At 43.1% G+C, this 26,472-nt stretch overlaps 2 protein-coding genes across 3 annotated transcripts in view; both read right to left on the reverse strand.

The window, feature by feature from the left end:
* RXRG (retinoid X receptor gamma) overlaps positions 1-7,371 on the reverse strand; it is a 51,178-nt gene extending 43,807 nt beyond the window's left edge. Inside the window, exon 1 of the mRNA XM_014277322.3 lies at positions 7,243-7,371. Coding sequence (XP_014132797.3) covers positions 7,243-7,326 — 84 coding nt within the window. The 5' untranslated portion in view covers positions 7,327-7,371. The remainder of the gene's footprint in view (positions 1-7,242) is intronic.
* Positions 7,304-17,165, reverse strand: SELE (selectin E). 2 transcript variants are annotated; one of them, XM_055724856.1, is made up of 14 exons: positions 15,645-17,165; positions 15,404-15,483; positions 14,579-14,965; positions 13,689-13,796; positions 13,381-13,566; positions 12,548-12,733; positions 12,257-12,442; positions 11,507-11,692; positions 11,214-11,399; positions 10,759-10,944; positions 9,673-9,780; positions 9,199-9,220; positions 9,016-9,088; positions 7,304-7,440 (listed from the first exon to the last, which is right to left on the reverse strand). In XM_055724856.1, the coding sequence occupies exons 2-13, from the start codon at positions 15,438-15,440 to the stop codon at positions 9,031-9,033; spliced, it is 1,836 nt and encodes a 611-aa protein (XP_055580831.1). In that variant the 5' UTR covers positions 15,441-15,483; positions 15,645-17,165; the 3' UTR covers positions 7,304-7,440; positions 9,016-9,030. The 2 variants fall into 2 exon arrangements, with proteins under 2 accessions (XP_055580831.1, XP_014132781.2); XM_014277306.3 differs by lacking the exon at positions 7,304-7,440 and adding an exon at positions 7,580-8,661 and having other exon boundaries at positions 15,645-17,164.
* Between the last annotated feature and the right edge of the window lie 9,307 nt (positions 17,166-26,472).

Consider the following 26,472-nt stretch of genomic DNA (forward strand, 5'->3'; position numbering starts at 1 on the left):
ACCTGCTGGGAGGGCAGGGAGAGAGAATCTGGCAGACAGGAGGTTCCTACAGAGATTGCCAACACTACTACATGTCTGTTTTGCTTTTTGGGCAGCATGGTGAATCCAAAGGTGATAAAAATTTGGCTTGGCTGGCTAGACAAGATGTGCCCACATCAGATACCACACTCTCCCTCCTCGATCACTAACATCTCTGCACCTCTCAAGGCAGCTCCTTCTGCTGTGCTTCAAGTCTCCAGCCCCTGAGCTTCAGAGAGGATCCAGACTCTGCTGGAGTGAAGCACATATGTGGGAATAGCTGCTCCCTTATAAACAGCAGGCTAGCCGGCTGGGCTGCTCCATACCAGACATCTGGACAACCAATTTCAAATTTCAGTTTGCAGCACAACACAAGGATTGTTGTTAGAGGATATCTTTGCACCTCTGGAAACTTTGAGGTATCTGTAGTATTTTTAGGACAACAGCTTTATTTACAATTCAGTGCCATGAAAAGACAAATGTTTAACTGGGAGTGACTTTGCTCTCCAAATACTTTTGGGAAGGAAGAGTGACTCTAAAGTGAAAAAAACTTGCTGTTGTCTGAGCATCAAAAGAGGTTAGTAAAGATTCTTGACTACCCTTTCTCTCGGTCTGAAGTCCTGAAGAAAGGACTACAGCCCAGTTGTGCTCTTTAACCTAAGAGCATTTAGAGTGTTCTCTTTTCACCAGTCAGGATGCAATTTCTTTCTATAAATATCTAGTGGTTTTACTGTGCCATCGAACATGCAGGTGAGCTGGCTCAATACATTTATCAGCCGACCACCTGCAGCTTGAATGACTCATTGCCCCTGCAGCAGCAATCAGCAAGTAACATCCTCTGATGGTGGACAGGCAGACGAGTCAAACTGCTGGGCTGTAATAACCCTTGTTAGCTTTCAAAACCCATTCCTCACCCCCACTCTCTCCAGAGAAGCCTGCAGCACCTCTTTGGAGGAGTGGGCTACACGTCTAGGTGCAAAGACCTGCACCCTGGGCCCACCAGCTGGATTTGATGGAGGTGGTCTGGCCTGCTGTGCCCCTTGTGGGAAGGAAGGGGCTGCTGATAGCATTACCATGTCTACACTCCATCTCAGGGACCAGTGCTTGCCTGCACCGGAAACATCACACTAGGCAAACATGCAGACCTTCATGGAAGCTACAGCAATTAAGTTAATTAAGAGCTGGGGTGGTCCCATATGTTTTCTGATCTGTTGTTTTTTTAGGGCCCCTATTGCACCGGTTCCCATAGCATTCAAACACCCCAAAGGCTTAGATTTTCTCTCTCCAGACATGGGAACAGAAGGACAGATCTCCCAGAGCAGAGCAAAGGCCTGTTTGGCCTCGTATCTGGCAGCAGATAGAGAGGGCAGGAGGATAAGAACAGGACATGCTGTCATTTCCCTAGCACAGGTCCTCTCTTCTTCCCGGGAAGGTCTGAAAGCTCTTCTCTAAGGAGTTCAGCATCATCCTTCCACCATCCCTGGAGGTATTCAAAAGATGCATAGACATGGTGCTGAGGGACATGGTTTAGCAGGACTTGGCAGTGTTAAGATTTACGGTTGGACTCAATGATCTTAAAGGTCTTTCCCAACCTAAATGATTCTATAATTCTATGATTCTGTTTCAGACACAAAGTAGAGGCATGAATTTTCCAGACTTAGCCATCAGCAGTGCTGGGAAATTAAACCAAGTGCTTGTTTTTCCAGACCACAGCCTGAGTGTTAGAAGAGCTAACAGCCCCAGCCTGGGATTTCTGAAATTGCCAAAGAGATTCAGACACCAAATAAACTCCGCTGTCCGGGACCTGGGCACACAAATCCCTAGGGTTGCTTGGAGCATCCCTGAAGATGTGGGGTGCCACTGCACTGGGAACCAGCCAGGTTCTCAGAGACCCCCTGCTTTTTGTGCACAGTGCACAGCACCAATTTCCACCTGCAGTCTCACTCACAGCCTGAGACAGGGGGCTGGAATAGATGACTTCTCAGAGCTTCTCAAATCTTATTTCCTAAGATCCTCTGACAAGTTCTTTCCTCAGGTGCAAGCTCAGGGAGAAACCTGCCCTTCCAAGTTAGCTTTGCTTATTGCAAAATCTGGGGGAGTCCATGTTCCCAAAACCCCTCCAAGACAAGATTGTTCACTCCTGCACAGTGCATTTCTCTGAGACAGAGTCACTTTCTAGAGCCATGCTTCAACGCTGACATGAAAGCAGAGTATCTGTCTGCTGTTTGCCACCATCTCCCTTTCCCCAATCATGCAGGAACACACATAAAGTACTTTAAAAGTCCATGGAGTCTCCATCGCAACTCCTATCACTGACCTGCAAGACTTGCTCCCACTTGGTAGACAGGGAAGGATATTGCGAAGGGTCATTCACCATTTAACAGGCTGAGAACCAAAATCCACCCTGTGCGTATGCAAGGAAACAGGAAGGAAAGGCAACAGGACAAAACCATTGACTGACCCATTGTGTGTGGACATGTGAGCGCGCGTGTATACGTTATTAGTTTTGTCTGGCAGCATTTGAAACACTTTTCTCAGCACCTAAAGGAACTGCTTCTGAATTTAATGCAGCCAAACTGAATGAATTGCAGTCTGGAGAAAAGGGTGATCTGTGTCCGACTTCTTTTCAGCATTTACATGACTTCACTGAGCCAGATACTTGTGAGTAATTACAGTTACTTTACAAGAAACTTTTTATCTCCAGTGTGTTTTTAAAATCCAGATTTTAAACTCAGTCTTAGGAAAGGCATAGATTTTTCAATGTCCTGAGTGCTCTTCTCCTTGCACATCAGCTGAGATTTTATACCAAAAGTGAAACCCTCTACTGAGGCAGAGCAAATTAAACAGGGTGCTGAATACTCCTGAAGACAGAGGGAATAATAGAGGGAAAGGAAAATGGACCAGATCAACCTGTACAGACCTCAGCAGCAGTATCCAGCTGCCTCGGTTCAAAAGAGCAGAGTGACAAATGCATTCAGGTGAATGGCTGGCCTGCCTTCAGTGCAAATAAGCCACCAGCCTGAGCAAACTCTGCGTGTCTGAGTCATGTGTGCAAAATTCACTGTGGCTTTACCAATTGCCCGCACAATGCAAACTGCCACTCGTCTCTCCAAGGGCATGTGGCAGGGGTTTGTCACCTCTACACCAAGCCCTGTACCCAAAAAAGCCAGGGAGAAGAGCCCAAGTGGCCAGTGAGAAGGGTCTTGCAAAACAGAGATGGAGCTGTTCTTCCCTCCAGGAAAGGAGGAGAAGCAGTGGAGAACGTGGGCTGTCTCCCTGCTCTCTCCTGCATGTCTCCATGCTGACTGCTTCATCACGGTCAAGTGCTTCAGCCAAATCCTCTGCCTTGAGTTGCAAGAGGTTACTGACACAGGTGAGTTTTTCTCCACAAGTGCCTTTAACAGAGTCGAAGAGCCTCTGCTACATCTGGTTGTTTGCAGGGGTTGTGTTGGTCAAAAGTGATTTGCTGTGAAGTAGCAAAGATCTCTATTCTTTGACAACAACCCAGCAGTTCCTAACCCATCTGCAGAGCTTTGCTCTGCTGCCTTTAGGGGCCATCCGGATCAGAGTCCAGCCTTTGGGGGCCATCCGGATCAGAGTCTGGTCTGGGAACAGCCCCGTGACACAGACAGCATCCCCTGCCCTCCACCCAGGGACCGACCTGTGGTGCCCTGGTACCAACTGAGGCGATAGAGGAGGAGGAGGAAATACAGGGAGGACCGGAGAGAGCCCTTTCCCTCTATCTTAGGACAGGGCTTTTAGGACTACCCCCACTGTCTTTCTACTCAAACCATATCATTTCCCCATGGGATATCTTTGTTTTTCATGTGAAGCCAGCATTTCACCATGTCTGATTTTTATGTTATCTGGATTGTTTGTGCTAACATGAGATAAGGTGAAGCAGGGATGTTGCTGTTCCATGCAGCGTGGGCTGCGCTCTATTTTCCTCTTGGTTTAGGCCAAGCTGCGCTTGATTTCCCAAGATCCCAAAGTGAATACATCCTGCTTGATTGCAGCCCCTCCTTTCCCAGGAATCATCCTGTGGAATAAACCCTGAATAAAGTGTTTCCTGTCTCCCCTTTAACGCTGTTCCTTCCACCCAAGCACTCTGTGACCCAAGGCCTGCTCCAGAAGGCATGGATTCAGTGCGATTCCTTCTTCCTGCCCATTCAGAGGCTGTCAAAAGCCCAAAATGACAGCACTGGAGTGCCAGAAGCAAGCAAGTCACCTGCAATTTCACACCTGCCATAGCTGCTTTCATGGCAGCTGGCGAGGCGAGAAGTTGATGAAAGTCCCACTTGGCCCAGGCTGAAAGTCAAAGCAACTGTTGGGCTTTTCAGGGAACGTCCTTCCCTGAAGTAGGAAGGCAGGTAGAAAACCTGCTGGCAGCTGCCCGGGGGCATCTGCTGCCTTGCTGAGGAGGCATTTGTGCTTTTTGCATGCTGTCCTGTTCTTGGCAGCAGCTTCCCTGAGCTGGAAAAAGCATTGGCCATCATCAGCTGTGGAAACAGTTTCTGGGCTGTGGATTTCTTTCTCAACACTGGAGTCACAGCTGAACTGCGTTGGCCAAGTCTGCCTCCCTTCTAGGTGAGATTTAACAGTGCCAGGTGAGCAGTGATAACTATCCAGTAGGTTTTGACTCCACTGGTCAAATCTAACCTGCAATTTTGCTTGTTCTTTCCTAAAGGTATGCATGAGAGAGGCTGTAAACCAGGCTAGGGAGCTTCACAGCACAAATCTGCAAATGCTATGACAGGCTGGGCTCTGGTGCCTACTTTTCTGCCCTCCACCAAGCTCCTGCTGCCATGGGCAAGCCCATGCTGTATTTCTCATTTGATGCGAGTTACAGCTCCCAGGAAGCAGTGATCTTGTGGACCTTTCTGTCCCTGGCCAAGAGCTCTCCATGGCAACTTGCTCCTTCTAGGTCTATGGGCTGAAGACCCCTCACCAAATACCCACCAGCAGCCAGACATTAGCAGCATGCTCGAGCCTAGAGAAGGGAGCCAGACCCCTGCAAGAACCAGGGGAACCCAAACAGGAACAAGACTCAGGACAAAAACTGCTCACAGAGGCTTGAGTATGTTGCATTGCACAGACATAATGTCACAGCCTGGTCTCCTGGCCCTAATATCCTCTGACAGCTCCTAAAGCACGAGCTGAGCAGGTTGGTGATTCAATCATGACACCAACTCCTGTGGAAATTGCTGCTTCAAACTTCCTGCTACCAGTTCTCAGCAAAGCATGCAAGGAGCTGCAAAGATGTGCAGTCTCCAGAGCCTGTAGCAGTGACTTATCTTCATAAGTGAAGAACTGCTGGCCAAATGCTGGGTCCAGTCCAACCCCTGAAAAAACTGGAGCTTTAGAAGGCAACATCAGCCAGCCCCTGGTAAATGACTGCTTGTTTGATGGCTAATTGCTTATGAAAACAGAAGGCACAAACCAAATCTGGGCAGATCTTATGCTGTTCGTATCACTAAGGGCCACAGAAACACCCACCCCAACTCAAACACTACCTGTCTGTTGGAAACTTTAAGTGAAATTTTGTTTCTAAATCCCCTTCTGTCATACTGCAGATGTAAAAAGCTCAAGCCACCTGGGTAGCTCGGTTCATCAAGAATGTGTTAAGTTACGCCACAAAACCCATCCCCTTGCCAAGCAGCAAACATGCAGAGCTGTGAAAGGACATGCGTGCCTCCCAGTTAATGTCACCTTCACAGATTCCATAGGTCACGGCACAAGCAGACATCCACTCCGAAATAAGATGCCAGGCAGAACGCAGATCCCATCCTGAACAATGCCACAGACCCAGGGAGAGCTAAGGAATTTCAGGGAAACGGAACAACAGGAAATAAGGGAAGTCCCTCCAGCAAAGACCCTGTCATCCTTTGGTGATCACACAGCATCATATAGAGCTGTGATACAACGGAGTTACTAATGACAGCCCGGCAGCAAGCATTCCCATGGCCATTCTTGCCAGCACGGTAACTATACAGATAGCAAATAACAGAAGACCTGCGTTCACAGGCACTGCAACAGACACATCCACTGCAGATAAAATGACTCCCTGAAGATCCTAAAGTCCTGGACACACCAAGCCATCCAAACTGGTAATTCATACTCTGAAGCAGGAAAAACCAGTACCAGAAGAGGGCCAACAATCGGGCAACCTGGACAAGCACAGAGTAGGGTTTTGCCTGTGCCCTGGACCAACGTTAATTATGAGGATAGATGTAACCTGAAAGCCCCTGCAAGGAAGGAGAACCCCTTCAGGGAGTCTTTGTCTGGCCTAGAGAATATATTGGAGAAATAGAGAACTAATCCCACCCAAATGTGGTCTCACTCCTGCTGCCTTTAGAAATCACAAGAGATGAAGACCTGGAGAAAGAGAGGGGATGGTCTTATAGTCTCTCTTCTGGCAATAAAGCCCATGTAAGGTCCCAGGAAAAGCTGCTAGAAGCATCAGCTCTGGGCAGGAAAGGAGAAGCTGGGCTGCCCTCACAGCAGCAGGGTGGGAGCCACGCTGGCCTGAGCAGCTCTCCCCAGAGGAAGCCACAGGGCCATGCATGTAGAGGACAACAACAAGGACAGACTGGGGGACCCATGTGGTGGTTTAACTCTCACAACAGCTCCTGCAGGGATTCAGAGCAGGGCGTTTCAGGCTAATCTCTATGTCCCCTCAGGGAACCTGAAGGATTACTGGTCTGCATCTGCTCACACGGTTGGCCCTACCTTGTCAAGGCAGGGGAAGCTCTGACAGCCACTCTCAGTTCTTTAATTGGTTTGGGATAAACAGCAACAGGCCCTATCCACTGTGGCACAGCACCTTTTAATTGACTCCCTTGCCCACAGGCCTGATAGCTTCTCTTGAGCAGGAATGCATCTCATGGTTTATCATCAAGGGCTGGCTCCTGGCAGCAGCCATGCAAAGCCACAGCACAGCTTCCTTTGCTAGGGCAGGTGATATTGGGGAAGGGTGGCCATAGGAGTGTCTGGCCATCAGAGGTACCGAGCCAGCACTAGCCCACGGCAGTGTCTTTGGCTACAGCCCAAGCCAGGGTGGGAGTGGAGGTCCCCAGACAGCAGTCACCGCTAATCCCCACAGCTGTGCTTTCACCCCTTAGCCCATGGCCTCCCACACTAGCTAACCTCCCAGTAGAAAGGGCTGCAAAAGGCCTGCATAGGCTGCGGGGTTTGTTCTGTTAACTATGCACCAGGATCACCTACTTGCTTCTCTTTCTGTTCTCCTCTCCTGAGCATGCCTCTCCCAAAGCTCAGTGCTGGTCCAGGCACCTGCTTTCTGGGACACATCACCGAGCCTTCCTCCTTCCTCTCAGGCCTGGGGATGCGGGTCTGGGGTCCGGCCCTGGCCGAGCTGGCTCCCAGGCAGTCAGTGCCATCTGCTGGCTAGTTGTTCTTTGACTGCTACGAAAACACGGAAAGCGAACTCAGGGACAGCCTTGCTGTTTAGTCTTCCCCCAACCCCTCACATTCTGCTGCCGAAGCCATATCCGCAGGGCTGATGTAAATCATTGAAATGATGTACGTTTCCAAAAAGGGAGCGTTACATTTAAAACATTTTATTAAATACTGTTACAAAATAGGACAATACATATCAGATTCTGTCAGAGATTTTTGATTTATGATCATAACTTAAACATAACTTAAGAAATACTCTCTCATTTGAAGTCCTTTAACAGCTTAATAAATCGTAGTTGCAATATATACACCCAAATCGCAGGCTTCCATTTTATTTGTAAATAATATGCAGGCATGAAATCCTTACAAACACTTCCGAATTATTTTAAAATTACCTGGGCCCAGATCAATGGCCACAGACCTACTCAAGAAGCAGTATTTTACAATATATTTACAGTTAACAGCACAGAAATATCCACAGTAAAAACTGCACAATTAAATATTTATGTATATACCTGTATTACAGTACATAATCCCACAGGGATGAGATCATTTCAGATCCACTTGCTGCATTCAGAAACCGGAGTACCTAGTATAAGCACTACCATTCCTAGTGCTACTACCAAAAAAATAAAGGTTTAAAGTCCCTAAGCTTTCTGGGGCATGCAGCAGAAACCCAAATAGTTGCCCACATTGCCACAGGCATATTTATTGACTGGGACATCCTCTTAAAATAAACTGACTTCAATAACAAACCAGATCAATGGTTTCAAAGCTATTTAATGAATACTTTTGCATCCCAGTTACTCTGTTTCTGCAAGTATAACCCATATGTCTCCAGAGAAGACGTCTCCAGCAGTGTACTAAGTGATGTGAAATAATGCATGTCTTCACCTCACCTAGGTACCTTTGAGCAGACCAGAGGAGAAACCAGCCTCCTCTTTAGGCAGCAGCTTACTATTTGCTCACCATCTGGACAAGAGATGGCAAGCTCCCAGTTATGATAACTACATGACTGAATGTAGACAGTATTTTGCCAGAAGGCCAGAGTTTTACTCTCTGCTTGTCTTCAATGGAAGTACCAGACAGATTGAGTTCAAAATTTCTGAACAATACACAAGGTCAATCATCTTGTCAGCAAGAGGTAAAAACATCTGGAGAGCTGTTGATTCACATGCAGTTTCATTCTCCAGAAATCTGAGAGCTAAGTAAAGATGGCTTCAATTCCTGCAGAGAGAACAAAATTCCTCTGTAAGTTGGAAAATTGGCATACATCTGTATTTGCTCTCATTTCAGAGGAATTTTGTATGCATCAGGTAGCAAAAACACACAGAAGTGTTCCTAATACTATAGGCAGCTGGACAGGATGCTAAACACAGTCATCCTTAAGGAGCTAAAAATCCATTTCTAAAGCAATAAATCCATCAGCCTTGTTAGGAACTTTCATGCAATGCCAAGATGCATATTAGGTACCCCAAAGCACATACTGCTATTTCAGCAATTGTATTGCAATTAATAGCTCTGATAGCTGTACTTGCAAATTCTTTCCTATTAATTGGATAAGCAATCTCATGTGCTTACCTGTAACACCTGGAATCAGACATTCTGGCCAGCACTTTGGAAACTACCTTCAATGGTTAGGCTCTGGCAGCTACTATAAAAAACAGAAATGAGAAGTACTTCAATGACAACTGGTTTATATCAAATGGATTTTAGAAAAGTGATTGCCATGTTTTTCATGCTGTTTTTTGAGACACAACTTACCTAGAAGGAGTAAATTTCTTTGCTGCAAGAAGAATAAGAAAAGGCATTAGCATTTCAAGATGAAAGCCCCCTCGTGCAAACTTTTTCTTCTACTGAAAACCCTCTCATTTCTGAATATCTGATAAAAAGCCATTATCTATCAACAAATCTCATAGGCAGTTATTACTGTGTTGTCATGAGCCTCATCTCAAATTCTCATTCACTTTCCCTGGCAGTAATAAAATGTTGCTTTTTTCTTCTAATTCTTGTTTTATAAACATTTGAGGTTTACTATTTTTGATTTTTAAATTTTCATCTGAAGCCAAACATGGCATGTATGCAGGCTTCTTGAAAATAATTTAGGAGAGTAAGTATGGGAATTTTCACTTTTTCAAAAACCAATGTATTGGGGTTTGGAGGGTTTCAGGGTCTTTTCTCCACTGAAATTTTTTCAGGAAGGTAAATAAAACCAGTGGACCCAGTCCAATTGCTTACCTTTTCTTTGGAAACGTCTTGCAAGCCAAAGGAGGAATGATGCCGTAGACAGCAGAGAGGCACTTGTGGCTGCTATGCCCACAGAGACATAGCTGACTTGTTCTGAAACTGAAAGGATAAAAAAGTTTCAGTGAGATCAAGAGGCATGTGTGGTCTTTGAAGCCCTCTACTTCTTCCTTTTCCTTGTGCTCTTCAAGAGGAAACAGAATTGCAGCTTGTAAGTTTTCTCTTGCTGAGACAGGGCACATCTTGTACACAAGGTAAAAAGCTGCATACTAAAAATTATCCCACCCATTGCCAAAGAAATGGCAAGGCAACAAGCTAGCTATAGCGGGGTCTGTCTAACCTCCAGCCTCACGTGACAATTCATGCTCATCTTATTTTTAATGTTTCAGTTTGTATTTTAATTCCCATTGTGCTGTCTTCCTCTCTGAGCAATTTGGTTGAGATCAAATTTTTTTTCTTTTTTTTCTGAAATTATTCAGAAATCTAAATTCTGCTAGAACCAATAAAGTGGAGTTGAGCTTTTAGGACCTCAAGCAAAAGCATTTCAGGCAGGCCAAGTATGTTCCCACTGAGGACACTGACAAGCCCTTAACTGACATGAATGGGAAGGCAAGGCTGAGACTTCTGTCCTGTAAAATTACAGCCTTTGACAGAAGAGCTCTGTGAGATCTTTTAGCTGAGCTCACCCAAGAAACTGTCACACCAAACAAATCTATAAACTTCTCCACTGAGAAAGACTTATGAACACAGATTTCCCCACAGAGTTCTGTTTCTCTAGAAAACCTTTCTTTCTTTACTCATATGGAAAAAGCTCAACATGAGAAACACTAAAAACCAAACAAAACTCAAAATCAGGTTGCAGGTTTGGGTTTTTTTTATGAGAAATCAACATGTTTCACCAAGACCTTTTAGGAATTTTCCTCTCTTCTGTTTTCAAAAACCCATGCTTTTGTTGGGTTTTTTAATTCAGGAACTTCACTAGAAGCTGTAACTCACTGGCTGGTGTTGCCTTCTCCACCCTTCCATACTTCATTTGACTAGAAACCCAGTGCCATCTCTCTGTGAGCACAGGTAAAATACCTTCACATGTGGGCAGACTGGCACTCCAGTTTCCTGAATGACTGCACGCAAGAACATGAGAACCATTGAGCTTCCATCCTTCTAGACAGCTGAAGTGGCAGGTTGTGTTGTACATGAAGTTCCCAGCCCCATGTGAGCAATCCATAGAGCCTTTCTCAGGAGAGCTCAGCGGTTCACACTGCACAACTGAAATACAGAAAGAGATGGTTACAAGCCATTAAAGACTTTCCTGTCTTTGACCCTGTTTTTTCCACTATATGTACATTGTATTTTCAAATTCATTTGACTTTGGAATGGGAGCAGTTCACAGAGCCAGGAGCCCTAAGGCAGGGCAAGTCACAGCTGAAATTAGGAGAGACAGCACACAGCTTAGTTTGGAGCCAGAACCCTACAGGAATACAGATTTCAGTGTGCTGTCCAGTGGCAAAACTATTTCCCAAAGCAGTATGTCTTACCTTTGCATTTTGGCGCTGGCTCTGACCACCACCCCTGTGCCGTGCACTCAATGCTGGACGGGCCGTCCAGAATGTGGCCCTCGCTGCAGTGGAAATCACAACGTGAGCCATAAGAGAGATCTGCAGAGGCATGGTCACAGGTCACAAAGCCACCTTCTGGCCAGGTTACAGCCTCACACCTCACAGCTGCAACACACAGATCACAACAGCAATCAGCACAGATGTCTCAGGAGTTCCATGGGCCAATGCTGACAGCCCTGAGTGCTCAAGTGGGCAGCAGTGAGGAAAGGTACCTGCACAGGATGGCTGCTGCCTGTCCCAGGCCCCAGAAGGCCCACACTGCAGTGTGGCTGGTCCTGTCAGGACAAATCCTTCTTCACAGGTGAACTCGCAGGTGGTACCCCAGGTGAGCTCCACAGAGGGATGGGAGCAGTTCACAGCACCATGAGCAGGCACCTCTAAGGCAGGACAGGTCACAGCTGAAAAGCACAAAAGACACAGCACAGAGCTTAGCTTGGAGTAGGTCAAGTTAAACACTCTTTGAGCTTACAAGAGGACATGCTGTGCCTGGTGCTGTCCCCTACAGAGCCATAGTACATCCCTTCAGACTTCACAGCGTCTCAGGAAACAGTGACTTCCACGTGTTGCACGGTGCAGACAGAACCCTTACACATGCACCTAAAGCACGTAAGCTATCCTGACACTGGCTCCAGGTTATACCCACAAGTGGACTGCATAAGGAGACACTGGCTCCCACTGGGGTGTAGGGAACACAGAGTTCCTGTCAGAACACTCTACTTCAAAAGCCTGTTAACATATGTGTCGGTGACACAGTTCCTGAACGTTGCTTGTCACCCTGCACTGCTGCTTCCTCTAACACAAGAGGCTAAACAATCCCCATCTTGAGATCTGCTTATGAATAGTCCTATAAACACACTGGGGATGACTGTTACTCCTTGCCTACACTTGAACGAGGAAGTATCTTCAGACTATTTGAGATACTGCAAGCTTTAATTGATGATTTCCAACCCAGAAAGTCTTACCTTTGCATTTTGGCGCTGGCTCTGACCACCACCCCTGTGCCGTGCACTCAATGCTGGACGGGCCGTCCAGAATGTGGCCCTCGCTGCAGTGGAAATCACAACGTGAGCCATAAGAGAGATCTGCAGAGGCATGGTCACAGGTCACAAAGCCACCTTCTGGCCAGGTTACAGCCTCACACCTCACAGCTGCAACACACAGATCACCAGCAATCAGCACAGATGTCTCAGGAGTTCCATGGGCCAATGCTGACAGCCCTGAGTGCTCAAGTGGGCAGCAGTGAGGAAAGGTACCTGCACAGGATGGCTGCTGCCTGTCCCAGGCCCCAGAAGGCCCACACTGCAGTGTGGCTGGTCCTGTCAGGACAAATCCTTCTTCACAGGTGAACTCGCAGGTGGTACCCCAGGTGAGCTCCACAGAGGGATGGAAGCAGTTCACAGCACCATGAGCAGGCACCTCTAAGGCAGGACAGGTCACAGCTGAAAAGCATAAAAGAGAGTACAGAGCTTAGCTTGGAACAAACCATCAAAAGTTGGGGGTTTTTTTCCTTTCCTGAAAGTTAGCAACATAACCACTAAACGGAAGCATCTTTACGTGACCTACTGTGCTGCCATTTCAGAAAGCAGTGGAAAGATTTCAAAATGGAAGACCGTCTCTTAAGGCAAGGCTGTAAATTCACCTGCACCTCATGACATCAACTAGTTACAATGCAAAATTTTCCCATTTTGACTGCTGCTTATTAATGTTTGATGCTTTTATTTGCTTCAAACAGTAGCTTATTCTAAGACGAACACCTCAAAAAGTAATTGCTGCAGCCAGGAGTAACTGGCCTGTTGTGAGCAGTCTTACAGCTAGATCACCTCCATTCCCTGTTCCCCACTATGAGATGGGAATGTCTTTCCCTACAAGAAAATCTAGACCAGGGCCAGAACATTCACCCTGCCCAATTCATCTTTTCAGGAACAGAGAGACCTGTGTGCTGCAATAAAATAGCACCTTCACCACGTAATTAATTACAAAGGAATGGGCCAGAACTTCAATTTGTACCTACTAACAGAGCAACACTGAAGTTAACAGAGCTGTGTATAATGTAGAAAGCTCACCTATCACTGCTTGAGAAGCTCACCTTTGCATGCTGCAAGGGGGGCAGACCAGACCCCAGAAGAGGTACAGTATACAGACTCCAATGCAGTCAGTTCATAGCCTTCCTCACACTGAACTTGGCAGGACGAGTTGTAGCCGAAGTTCTCCCATGGATGGTTGCACTCAAGGCTCCCATGATCAGGTTTTTCTAGTGGATCACAACTCTCAACTTCAAAGAAACACAAGAAGGTACACAGTCAGTCTCACTGGCTCAGCAGGTAAATCAACAAGACAGACAAACTACACTAGCTAGCATTGCCCTGGTTGAAAAGCAGGGGGGAGTAATCTTACCAAACTCGCATTCAGGCCCATAGAATCCAGGGTTACAATGGCAGGTGTGGTTGTTAATAGTCTCTATGCATTCTCCACGGCCACTGCAGAGAGATGGGTTGCAAGAAGCTGCAGGAAAGAAAAAAAAAGAAAAAATACAGCAAATTATAAAAGAATCAGCAGTGGCCGCTAATGAAATCTGGCCAGCACTTTATTTAGGTTTTCTGGCACTAAACAAGCACTTTGTAGAGCAAAAGAAAAACAGGTGGTTTAATACATAGGATTACCCTGTCATTTCACAGAAGGATTTCAGAAATCAACATCTTTGACAGACTAGCTCACAGTGAAAGGATTCTACTGGCTGCAGACTCCATGACCACTTGTTCTCAGGTAGATATTAGCAATATTTAAAATGCAAAAGGAACAATATACTATGAGGTAAGTAGCAATCCCCTACAGGTACATTCTTCATTAACTCATCACAGCTCTAATTGTTTGATATTTGACTTGCAATTTTTTTTTTTTATGTAGCCTTAGCCACCTCTACACAAAATGTCTAATCTGACCCAGTGATCTATAGCTAGCAAACAGATGCCTCCAAAAGGGCAATTTTTATCTAGCTGAGACACCCACTTGCGTGGGATGAAAGTCATCATCTGGAAGAGCGTGTTTCTACTGATTATAGAGAAGGTCTGGTGATTTGCTCGTAAAAGACATACAATATTCCTGGAGCTAAAAGGTAAGCAAGATCAATCCAACTCTTAGAACAAAACCAACCTAGCTCTGTAAGGATAAGTGTACAAGTGTTCACAGGGTCAGACAGTTAATATATAAGACTAGGTTAAAAAACTCATCCCACCCACCATCTCATCTCCATAGGGGCACACTAGATGGCCTTTATCGCACCATACCTGTGTAGCACAAGGCGACCTTCTTTTTCTCACACTGTTCATCATTCCATTTGCCATCATCCTTCCCTCTTTTGATGTAGATTTCAACGCAGTCCTCATTGTTCCCTTTGCCATTTGGCTCACCTGAAGCCCAGTTTTCTGCCTCTTCTGTCAGTTCTTTGTTAGTTCCAATCCAGGTCCATACATCATTAATTTTTCTGATTCCAATCCAGTAGTAACCCGGATTGAAGGGTAAGAAGTTATTGAGATAGCTGATTTCCTCCTTATTCTGAATGGCAACCATGTTAGTATACCTCTTTTTGCACCACAGCTCTGCTTCCCTGTAGGTCATGTTTGTGTCTGAATAATGGTATGTCCAACAATTTACCCCCTGCAGTATTGTAAGTCCTAGAATGAAAAGATGTCAAAAAGTTGGTGTCTGACTTTTTCCCTCTCGCTAGAAGATATATTAAGCTCTATAAATACTGTAAAGTTGTCAATATCTGAAACTGCTTAAGAAGTAGTGGCAATTATTTTATAAATAATCAACTGTCAAGCTTCAAAACAGGAATATCAGCATCAAGTACAGGGACTTCAGCCTGTGAAACTACATCCAATCACACAAAGCTTTGCAGACTTCATAGCAAACTACAGGAGGTAATTATGTATTTGACAGGCAAGCAGGGAAACATCCCGCTGCCGAAGAATCTCTGTTCTTCTGTATGAACCTAGCCTCAAGATAATTAGGTCTGGTTCAAAAATTCTGTTTAATTCTGAGCTCAAACAGAAGCATCACACTAATACTACCATCCAACTAGTTTCCTACACAGAGAAATACACACTTACCATAAGCAAGAAGAGATGGGAACCACAAGAAAATCATGTTTCTGACTGTTTTCTCTTCACTTTATCTTTTAAGCAGATGGCTATGAGAGATCAAAGGAACACATTTGTAAAGAATGAATACTGACTTTTTACAATTCAATATAAAATACTGCCTACACAATCTTTTCTACATACTTTTAAACATTATTATGTTCTTTTAGCTAAGCAATGAAACAGAACACCACACTCCAGTTATACTCACAGGTTGTAGTTGTGGTGGCCAGGTGGCAAAAGTCCTCTTCAATATTTCTCAGTGACTGTCTTCTGTTGCTAGGTTGCTGAATACAGACTTGAAGATTAAGTTCAGCAAGTGTCTGGACTGTGTAATCCCCTGCCTTTACTATGGCCTTTTATTCTCTCAACCGGCCTATCCTCCACGAGATGGGAAATTCCGTGTGGAAAAAAAAAAAAAATATTGGAAAATCCCGGATCTGGCCCTCCCACACATTAAGCCCATGCTTCCCCTTGCCAAATCAACCTTCTCAAAGACACACTGTGCTGACAAACTGCCAAGTGCTTCATTACATAGCTTTACTGACAGAAACACACAATTCCAGGATATCAGGAAGGAGCAAGACTGTTAGTTTTAGCTGCATGAATAAGCAGATTCCAGTTTTTCACCCAGCATGATGTTTTGCAGCAAGAAAGTGTTGGTTCTTTTGGGGATCTCAGTAAGAAAGGCACCAATGCTCATAGCTGGTTAACTAAGTTTGGGTAAAAGATGGAAGCTGCATCATTGGACAAGCCTTTCCTCGTGATTCACAGAATGTCGTGAAGAGTTCTCATTTGTGGTAAGGTTTTCCGGCCTCAGGACTGCTAGTACTCTTCTAGAATATTGTTCATAATACAGATTTATCAAAGCCTGGAAGGTAGATTTAGCTTTGAAGAGTCCCTTGGACCATATGCTACAATATTCTTGTCTCAATAGAGTTACAATTCCTTAACAGGTGTGCATAATATTTCAGGTGGATAAGACAATACACTAGTCTCCTACTGAATTCACACACATTTATTGTGTATACACTGATCAATTACTACTGCACGAAGCAGTCACATGGTGTCCATGGTACCCAACACATGTCTGAGTAATCATGGACACTTTGCTGCAGTGGGTTGGTAAGCGGTCACAGGCTGTTTGGAATGCATCTGCACACAGGAGAAGGCATTGAGCGTGAGGATGACCCATTCCTTGCACAGTAGTCTTCTGGCTGCACTGCTCCACTCCTTGATCCTCATGCATACCTTCACACATATGCCACTTCAGTGGTAAGGCAATGATTTGCCATGCTACGAACAGAAGTAGCTTTGGGTATTCTCACTGAAGCAACCTTCTCACCTCTGTTACAGGTCTCACAAGTAGTGTTGAGGGTCATAAGCAGGGAACAGGCAACATGAGTAATAGACACATTAACTCAGTTCTCAACCCTGTGCAAAGACATGACATTAGAAGCTTGTAGCAGAGCCCACATTCCCCAGCGCTGCCAACCCTTGTTGATACAAAGTGCTATTATTCCCTTGCACCCCAATTAGCCGTGTCACCCCATCCCCTGTTCCACATCCACGCAGGCACTTACTATGAGGGCTCTACCAGACAGTCCAGTTTCCAGACTGGTATTCCAGGCATAGAGATTCACCATTATCAGTGAGGTTTAATGAAGCTTAACAAGCAAGGGAATCAGTAGCAGTTCTCAGTGATAGCAGGACACAGGGTAGCACCCACTTCGTACCTGTAAAGCACAGTTTTAGTTTATACAGTGAATGTTAGAGCTGTTATTTTAGAACCTCAGCCTGTTCTTATACAATAAAAATCAGTGGCTCATGGATTCCAAGCTAAGATCTCAGCTGGTATCAATCCTCAATTTTTTCACAAAAAATTTTTGTCAAGTAACCATACTTTGATAGATCTCTGCCCAAAGGAATCCATCACAGAAGAGAGGATAGAAAAAATAATATATTCTAAAACACCCTCAGTTACTACCAAAATATCAGAGTTTACTAGAAATTGCAACAAAGTCCTAGAAAGCATGTCAAAGTCAGCTACTGAATAGTGAGGATTAAACGTAACACATTAAATATTTGTAGGGAGAGGAACACTTTCTAGCAGGTGCTAACTAGCAAAACTAGAAACACAAGCCATCAAAAAACTCTGGGAAGTTGAGGTTAGCTCTTGGCTATGTCATCAACTCATCCTGCAGGCCAAGGCCTGGGCCACCCATGCTTAGAACCACCAGACCTCCAGAGAATTCCAAGCAGCAGCAGATCAGGTCTGCTATTTTTTTTTTAGCCTCAGCTGCTCATCCACGGGTGTGCAAACATCTCCTGGCTGCCAACTCTGCTCTGTCCATGTCCTCCAGATTGCAAACCCTCCTAACAGAGGCTGGTACTTTTCATGCACCTGTAAGGTACATCATGCAGCTGGGCCTAATTTCTGTAAACATTATCCTAATACAAACTAATGATAATGAGTTTTAATAGGGTAGCCTTATTATTTTTTCTAAAACATTGATCAGCTGTTATAATTGTATACAGAGTAGAATTACAGACAACTTCAGAACAGTTTACATCCTCTCTGGAGCCAGGAGGCAGAAAATCCTACAACTTTTCCTGGACATTCACTTTTTCAAGCAGTTTTATGAGCCTCCTACTGGTAAGTGCTCATTCTTGTCATGGCAGAAGCTCTGAAGTTGAGTAGAGGAAACTTTATCAGAATTGCTTTGCCAGTGGAATCTTGTCATGGCAGAAGCTCTGAAGTTGAGTAGAGGAAACTTTATCAGAATTGCTTTGCCAGTGGAATCTCCGGAGGAAGGAAGAGACTATTTCACAGTTCACAATAGCCTTCCTTTACAGGGGCTGTCTGAGACCTCTTGTCTGCAGCAGATTAAAAACCACACATAAAAAAAACAAAACACCAAAGACTAACAGCAATATGCCTGTAAAAATTCCAGCCTAAAAAGACTGCCTGTTTTTGTTGGCAGTATTCTCTTATGCATCACTGACATGGGGCTCTTTTTGGTTTTTCCCAGGGAATTCTGCCATCCACTAATCATATTTTTATCTCTTTTTAATATAATGGAAGATGCATACAAATGCAATTTTTAAGCAAGCCTGAAAAGCATTTTCACACAACTGAGAGGTTAAAAATCTCACTATTAAAAGTCCAAGGCTCTTAAAAACTTCAACCCTGTTGTTTGGGAAGACTGGTATTCCTGTGAGCTAAAGCTCATTAGATCAGTAGTTACATAGGTATTCCAGGAAAACACCTCTGATACAGTTACTTAGGTTGAATGGCAGAATTCCAAGCTAGAAATGCCATCCAGCTTGCCTTTTAGCTGGTTTACATGTTACTGATTTATTCTTTTCATAGTTATTTCACATTTGTGCTTTTTTTCTTCCTTTACCATTTTTTTGGAGAATATTAGAGCTTCATTTCTTCTGCTGCACTGAGTTTCGTGCGCTCTTATGCTACCTGAACACAGACACAGTTCCTTAAAACTAATCCAGTTCCTCTCTGCCAGAAAAATGGGAGATGTTAGACCTACATCAATTCAAATTTTTAGAAATGCTGAACACTTCTTAGTCCTATACACTCCAGACCTTCATTTCCACAAGTGAAAGCCCAGCTTTTTACAAGTGAATGTACTCCAGATGAGAGAAGCTCTTTTCCCTTATAGAGATGCCTAACAAGGATTAACTAGCAGCAAGTAATTTTCTAGTTGGAAGGTTTATTTGATAGGCTACTATGAGACATAAAAGGTAAGAAAAGGCTATATAAACACATTAGGAGTAAGAACAACAAAACCCGGCCAGGTCTGCTATTTAAAGAAGGATAGCAATTGACAGAGGACATGTCAAATGTCATTTCTTTCTACACAGGGAAAAGTTAAAAAACACTCACTGCAATAGTGTTACACATTGGGAAAAGAAAACAGGTCAGAATATGGAAAGACTGGAGTGATGACTATTTAGGTTAGTTCCAGCCAATCAAGCTACTGTAAGGATGCAAACCCTCAGTAATTACCTTAGAGTATGGGGAACGATGTCAGAGGGCTGACAAAAAGCAAATATTGCCTGTATGTATCTAGGAAAGGAAGATCCAGGTAATTAGAAGCCAGGCCTTCCACATGAGCACCTATAAAAGATACTAGAACCATACTGGAAAATTAAAAAAACCCCCCACACCACAATTGAAAAATCAGCAGAAGGCTGATCTGCGAAGAACAGCTGAATTGATATGATAGATTTTATTCTTGACAGATCAATCTAGTTTGTACTTGAAGGCTGAGTGAGTAAACAAAGAAACAATAGTGCACTATGTTTTGCTGTAGGTAAGATTTTTCAATGCTGTCCACGAGACATTCTTATAAGCAAACTGAAATCACCATAAAATGAGCATGCATGAGATGTAACCACTACTCAAAGGGCAGTTTTCAAAAAATCACCATCAGTCTGAGAGGACTATACAAATGAGCCCTGCAAGGGCTTATCTTGAACTAACATGAGCTAATTTAAGTTGGATTGCAAATTATCATCTAAAATGCTTAGAAAATTTGCAGACGACACCAGGCTTTGAGGAACTGCAAGAGTTCCAAAGGACCAATATAGGACTCAAAGATTTGAATAAGTTAGAGATGTGATCCAAAAGAAATGAGGACAAAACAATAGAAGCAAGCACAATGGTCTTAATCAAATAAACCAAACCACCACCAAAAAAGAAAAAAACACTCAACCAAACACCACCATAGAAACAAACTGGGAAATTGCTTGCTAGGCAGGAGAATCCTAAAAAAGGAAGTAGGAATTATAGCAAATCATGAATACAATATGGGCTAAGGATTTGTTATCATTTTTAAAAATAGGAAATGCTGTTCTGATATATATTAACAGGAATGTTTTATTTAAGACAAAATTTACAACTATTCTGTCCAATCTGCCATTGCCAAATCTCATCTGGTGTAGTGCACCTAATCTCAAGTACCACAATTTCAGAAAGCTACAGGCAGACAAAACACAATCAAATCCTGAGCAACACATTTGATACATTATTTAGAATGAGATCAAAGTTTTATTATTTTTTGGAAAATAAACTAGGACCATCTCATACAATCTTGACACCCTGCACTATCTTCATAACAAAACCAAAAAAAATGTTTAAGATTTACTGATTTTATTTCTTATGAACATCCTCATTTTGTTTCCTGTCCCTGAAACATGCAGGAATGCTTGTCTGACTAGTAAAGAGACTGCAAGGAATCTAATCTTCTGAACTGTCAGCTCTCCACAGACAACACACACTCAATAGCATGTAATTCAAGTAACACACACTCAGAAAACACGGCTTACGTGCAAACACCCAAGGCATTTAACTGTTTTATTCCCACCCCACTGCAGAAAAGGATGATAGAAGAAAGTAGTCTATACAATCTCCTAAAGCCCCAAAGGTATTTTAGAATACTTAAAAGGCACATGACAAAAAATTCTTTATGTTCACTTGGTGCATAAGAAGTAGTAGTTGGATTGATTTTTCTTGACAAAATTTCAAAGGCAATTTTTCTAAATAAGGAGGCCATGAAATACTAGAACAGGAGTTTTGTAGTCTAGCTTTCTGTTGGAAATTAAGTCTTGGTTTGAGACATTTGTCAATATCAGTATTTTATGAAAACAGGATGTAGTGCGAAATTATTTTAGATTATCTAGAATTCTCTGTTGAACTTGCTGAAATCACAAAAATAGACAAATACAGAATATGGTGGGATCTCAGGTAACCAGAATATATACATATATGTATGTACATATAGAAAGAGACAGAGATTAATTTCCCATGTCCTTTCTTAAAGAATGGTTCTTTACATACATTATATAACTACAGCTGCATTTACATATTTCTAAGTCTTCCTTTTTAAGCAGTGCTGGGTTAACAGTTGGACTCTATCTTAAAGGTCTTTTCCAACCTAAATCATTCTATAATTCTATGTCAACAGACAAAAATAGAGAATTAAGTACCTCCAAGTAACCCAGTTCCATTTCTCTCTTAGGAGCTATATTTATCATTCCTAAATTAAAACACTTCATAAGTATTTATGTCAAAATAATTTGTATAACTAATATATATTATAAAAGATATGTATTATCCCATGGCAAAGAGCTGTAAAACTACTTGATATGTTGAAGTAATGGAAAAAACTCCAGCTTCACCCACAGTAACACAGTAGAAGAGTAAGAGCTTTAGTCAACCTTGAGGGGAAAAGATGTTCTGGTGCCACTAGTGAAGGTGTTTCCTGTTTGGAGAGGAGCTTGAAACACTAATTTTTTAAAAATTCAGAGACAAAGGGTTTAGGGCACAAGTTTTCCCCAAGGTCTAAAAGGGAAAAGATAATTTCCAAAAACATACTCATCCCTCAGCCTCTGTGTCCCATGAAGTGTGAAGCAGGCAACAGAAATGCTACAAAGAAGCTGGAATTTTTCAGGCTGCCTAAGACAGTCTCCACTCTGTCTGGAGTGAAACCCCAGGAGCCAGAAAAATCTCATCTCCACTTCTCATTTCGGGAACTCTCTAAGGTGACTCATGTTGCTCAATTTCCTCCATACAGACAAAAATACACATTCAAAAATCTAACCCGAGGCCAGGGATCACTTGCACTGGCAAGGTGTGATTCAGTGCATTGAAATGTGAAACAGAACAAAGAAGCAGAGGGAACAACTCACACCTTAAGATAAAAGCAGGGCTGCTCTTAACATCACACATACCTGGCTACCTGCAGTTGCAGGTGGAACTGGTCCCACGCAGAACTCAATTATTTCTAATTCTACTGTTGGAAACTATGGCAGACGAGTTCTTGGAGCCTTGCCATCCTTCATGTACATGTAAGAAAGAATAACTTAATAATAACCCGTGCACTAACCCAGCACCGATTATTTTACTGCCCAGGTCTGTTCCATAGTCCCACAGTCTCAGCAGGTGAGATGTCCCAGATGTGACATGGGAATTCTGGCTCTGAGGAAGAGAACAGTTACAGTATTTGGCAAATGAGAGGAGTGAGAGGAAATTTCAGTATTAGGAGATTAAATTGGTGGTTGGGTCTGTAAAAGTGGTCATCATGAGAAATGTTTTTTGTTTTGCAAATTCTTTGCATAGCTTCTGCCTAGCTCTGTTCCTAGAAAACACTGTTTTGACTTGTCAGATAGCATGTGAACTATCAGTAGCACCGGAGGGCTGACATGACCTTCCATTCTCCAATTGCAGTATTATGAGGCAGAGACTATGAGAAAGGATTAAGAGGGCAGTAGCTTCACTTCCTTACTAATATATCTCACCATTAGTTGATGAACTCCAAGCTTCAGGTTTGTTCTTTTCAGTGCTTCAGTCAGTTTCAGGTAAATAATTTTTATACATCAATGGACACAGTATTTAATGTGTTTGATTCCATAACTAAAGCTATGTTCAACAATGATTGCTTAACCATTAAATACAGCACCTGATAACTTCAATATTGTAATTTCTTGGGTTTCTCCTTAAGTTTTCAGCCCAAATTGCCCACCCCCAGAGCTGTGCTGCTCTAGGAAGGAATATCTGCTAAGCAAGCTTCAGAGAAGGCCAGCACAGATATTCCAGTCCTTAATTTTTTTACTGGTAAACAAGCAGAAAACAAACTCTCCAAGCGTTATCTGCAGCAGATCATAAACTAGAGAGCAACATTTCTGAAGAATCTAGAAGTTTTGGATTACATACCTAAAAGGTGCTTTTTTGGGTGATACTGACCTTCATATTTAAAGCCAAGCCCCAGAAACTATCATCGCTGTCTGATGCCATTTATAAAACCAAGCAGCAGAAAGGTCCATCACCAAAGGTACTAGCATTCTGTAGAATGAGATCCTTAACACTTGATGTCTGAAATCTTCAAAGCAGAAGGCCAAAGTACAAGGAACAACTGCACAGCACTGAGAAGTAAAACCTGACCCATGAACAGCTGGCAAAGGCCTATCATTCATACTACTCATGACTTTTCTCAGTCTGCAGACCATGAGAGAAGTTTTTGAATTAAGTAGTCTTCCAGGAGCATTCTAGACACTCTTCCACAAGTTCGCCACAACCACACCATCCCTTCTCAAGAAAGTTTATTTCTATCAGCTGGATAAGTAATTGCTTTTTAGGACAGGCATGTTTAACTTAGTATTATTAGTGGAGGGTACTTCAACTGATGCATATTGTAGTTGTTTCAAGAACAAAAATTCGTCAATAACACTGAAAGCCATTCCATTAAATTGCTCAGTTCTAACATTTCCTGGACAAAAACCAGCAGCACAAGGCTTTTTACAGTTCCAGTTAACCGGTGTCAGGATCATTAGAACTTTCCTTATTTCCTGGGCCCGAAAACACCACTTTAACTTTCCAGTGAAGATTTTGCTTTTCTGCCACTTCTAGATATCTTGACTCATCAGGAAGGGAGATTCTGTCACCTACCCTGAAATTGCTACACTTTCATATTTGAGCCTATAAAGCAGTCCACAATGTCATTTTTCTCAGATGCAAAGCATGAATCCCACCCCACAACACCCCATGACAACCCTTCACCAAAAGGGTGGTCAAGCACTGGAACAGGCTGTCCAGAGAAGTGGTTGAGTCACCAACCCTGGGGATATTTAGGTGCTTAGGGACATGGCTTAGTGGTGGACTTCTATATTTGTCTTTCCTGGTGCATAGTAGTTGGGTTCTTTCCCCTCTCATTTATCAAGAGGCATTTACTCATCCTTTGTAGTCACACATGACTGCAATCAGTAGCAGAGTCTGGTTATTTAGACCACAGGAGTAATAATCAGCTAAGATTACTTTCATAACAGTTATTAGATCAGCAGGAAGTGAAGAGATTGTAATTTCTCATCTATAAAATAATACTGGGCCTGCATGCAACATTCCTATTTGAAGCAGTTAAGAGTTAAGTTTATTTGTACTTCTAAGCAACAAAATCCCCATGATGTTAGACTGGGTACATAAACTACAGAGGAGAAGCTACCCTACTATCAAAATAGAATGAAAGATCCAGATTTATGCCCACTTGAAGGTAAGTAAATTAGGAGTGCATTTGCTTTATACCCTCTAGAGTCAAAGACAAAGGTTTACCTAAAGGTTAAGTCAAAGGAGATCCTTTCTCTCTATGAAGAAAAATTGAGAGCAAATAAATTTGCTTAGATGCTTACAGCCATGGGAAAAGAATTCAGAACAAAATTGGCAGTATTGTAATTCTTCATCTCTTATTTAGGTTGTACTGTTAGCTATCGGAAATACAAATTAAAAGTTAAACCACTGGCTCTAGGGATTTGCTTCTATCCTCTAATGTGGGGTTCAGTTTTCTCCCCCTGAAATAAACAGTGTACATGCCCTTTTAAAAGCACTTCCCTCACTTACTAGGGTATGTAATTTAGTAACACGGAGTAACAAAAATATGTTCCTATGTATACCAGACGCTGCTCTCTGACCTTGGCACTCCTTGAATACCAGCACTTGGGAGAGCAGCTCTTCATTTTCCTGCTCTGCATGCCATGTCCCTTCTCTTAGAGAAGAATTATTGCTATTAGCTAAACCAGCCTACAGACACAAACAGTAGTAGATCACTATCTCAAGAAATAAAAATTATCTACCTTTTTCCTTCAATCTATATCCAGAATTCTTCTAGTATGATGTTATCCACCCATCTTTTTTCTTCATTCTGTTTTTTTCGTAGGGAGCTGCAATCCCAGCACCACGACTAAGGACAGACACTGTTTCCCTGCTGGGTATCTCCAGCCCTAAAACCACCACTCAGAATACCCTTGAACTCATGCATTTGCATTCATGGAGCAGAGATATTTCTGGAGAAAAGCAGCTGCATCTGGAAGGCCCTTATATTCAGGATGTCACATTTTCCCCATAAATGAACTCAGATCAGTTAAACAACTCATTCACACTATTTGTCTCTACAGACCACACAGCAACAGCTGGGACTCTGGAATCATCACCTGCACACCATGCTTTCATCCTGCCCCCAACATACGCTGTAAGGCATGGACACTAAGGGCAGGGAAGGACAACCAAAGGACAGCAGAGCCCTGAAAACAAACCTAGCAGACTAGTTTCACTGATCAAGGGGATTCTAGGGGGGAGCATGTGGTCAGTACTTCAAAGACTAGCAATCCAGTGACAGGCAGACAGTATTTATGGTCATTCAGAAGGGGACCTAGGAGAATGACACCTCCAAGTAGGAAACTCTATAGATTGTTCAAAGATAGAAATAGTCCATGAGGTCCCCTCTAAAGAAATATCTTCCTGGGTGCCTAATAGAAATTTGTGTTGAAGTCTGGAGAAAAGGAAGCAGCTAGGAAGGCTCAGATAGGATGTCCTGCACTCTTTATAAGTATCGGGAAAGTAAAGAGGTGATCAGAAGTTTTCTGTATATAAAAGGATGAAGCTGGTACAAAAAACCAAACTGATACAAATCATCTGTGAATAAATGTAGACTGGAAATTAGGAGGGAGTTTCTAGCCATCAAAGCAACAAGGTTATAAAACTGACTTCTACAAGTAGCAGATCAAAAAACTTTGTTTTCATGCAGATCTTTTTCAGTTTCTAAAAGGGATCACATGAGAGCGTTTTTCATGAAAGCAAGGTATAAAGGACCCAGCAGCCCTTCTTTACACTCCTGCATACTGAAGGTTGGCTTAGATTCTTAACCTTCAGTGCACAAATCAAGCCTCTAGCTTCTGAACTGCCTATTCATACGCAGATCCAAAAGATGTTAATACCAGGAGAGATAATGTTATTATCCTGCACTTGTTCTGGCTTCTCTGCAAATCTGAGGAGCTGCTAATCAACAGCTGTTCAAGAAAAATCCTTCTTCAAAGCCTATTACAATGAGCAGGCCAAGCAGCAAAGCAGTCCTGTGATCTTTGATGGCCACCTTAAGTCCCAATATACAACAGTGTATTTCATTTGCACCAGTGTATTAGGCATTCTTCTGCTCAACTCAAGGGTATACTCTCACTCTGGGACAAAAGAAATA

Source organism: Falco cherrug, chromosome 12 (assembly GCF_023634085.1).
Source record: "Falco cherrug isolate bFalChe1 chromosome 12, bFalChe1.pri, whole genome shotgun sequence".
NCBI classification, from domain to species: Eukaryota; Metazoa; Chordata; class Aves; order Falconiformes; family Falconidae; genus Falco; species Falco cherrug.

Coding starts and splice junctions, on each gene's coding strand:
- SELE (XM_055724856.1), bottom strand. CDS start 15,440: ATGATTTTCTTGTGGTTCCCATCTCTTCTTGCTTATG. Junction 14,966..15,403: donor CCCATCTCTTCTTGCTTATG/GTAAGTGTGTAT, acceptor TTTTCATTCTAG/GACTTACAATACTGCAGGGG. Junction 11,693..12,256: donor GCCAGCGCCAAAATGCAAAG/GTAAGACTTTCT, acceptor TGTGCTTTTCAG/CTGTGACCTGTCCTGCCTTA.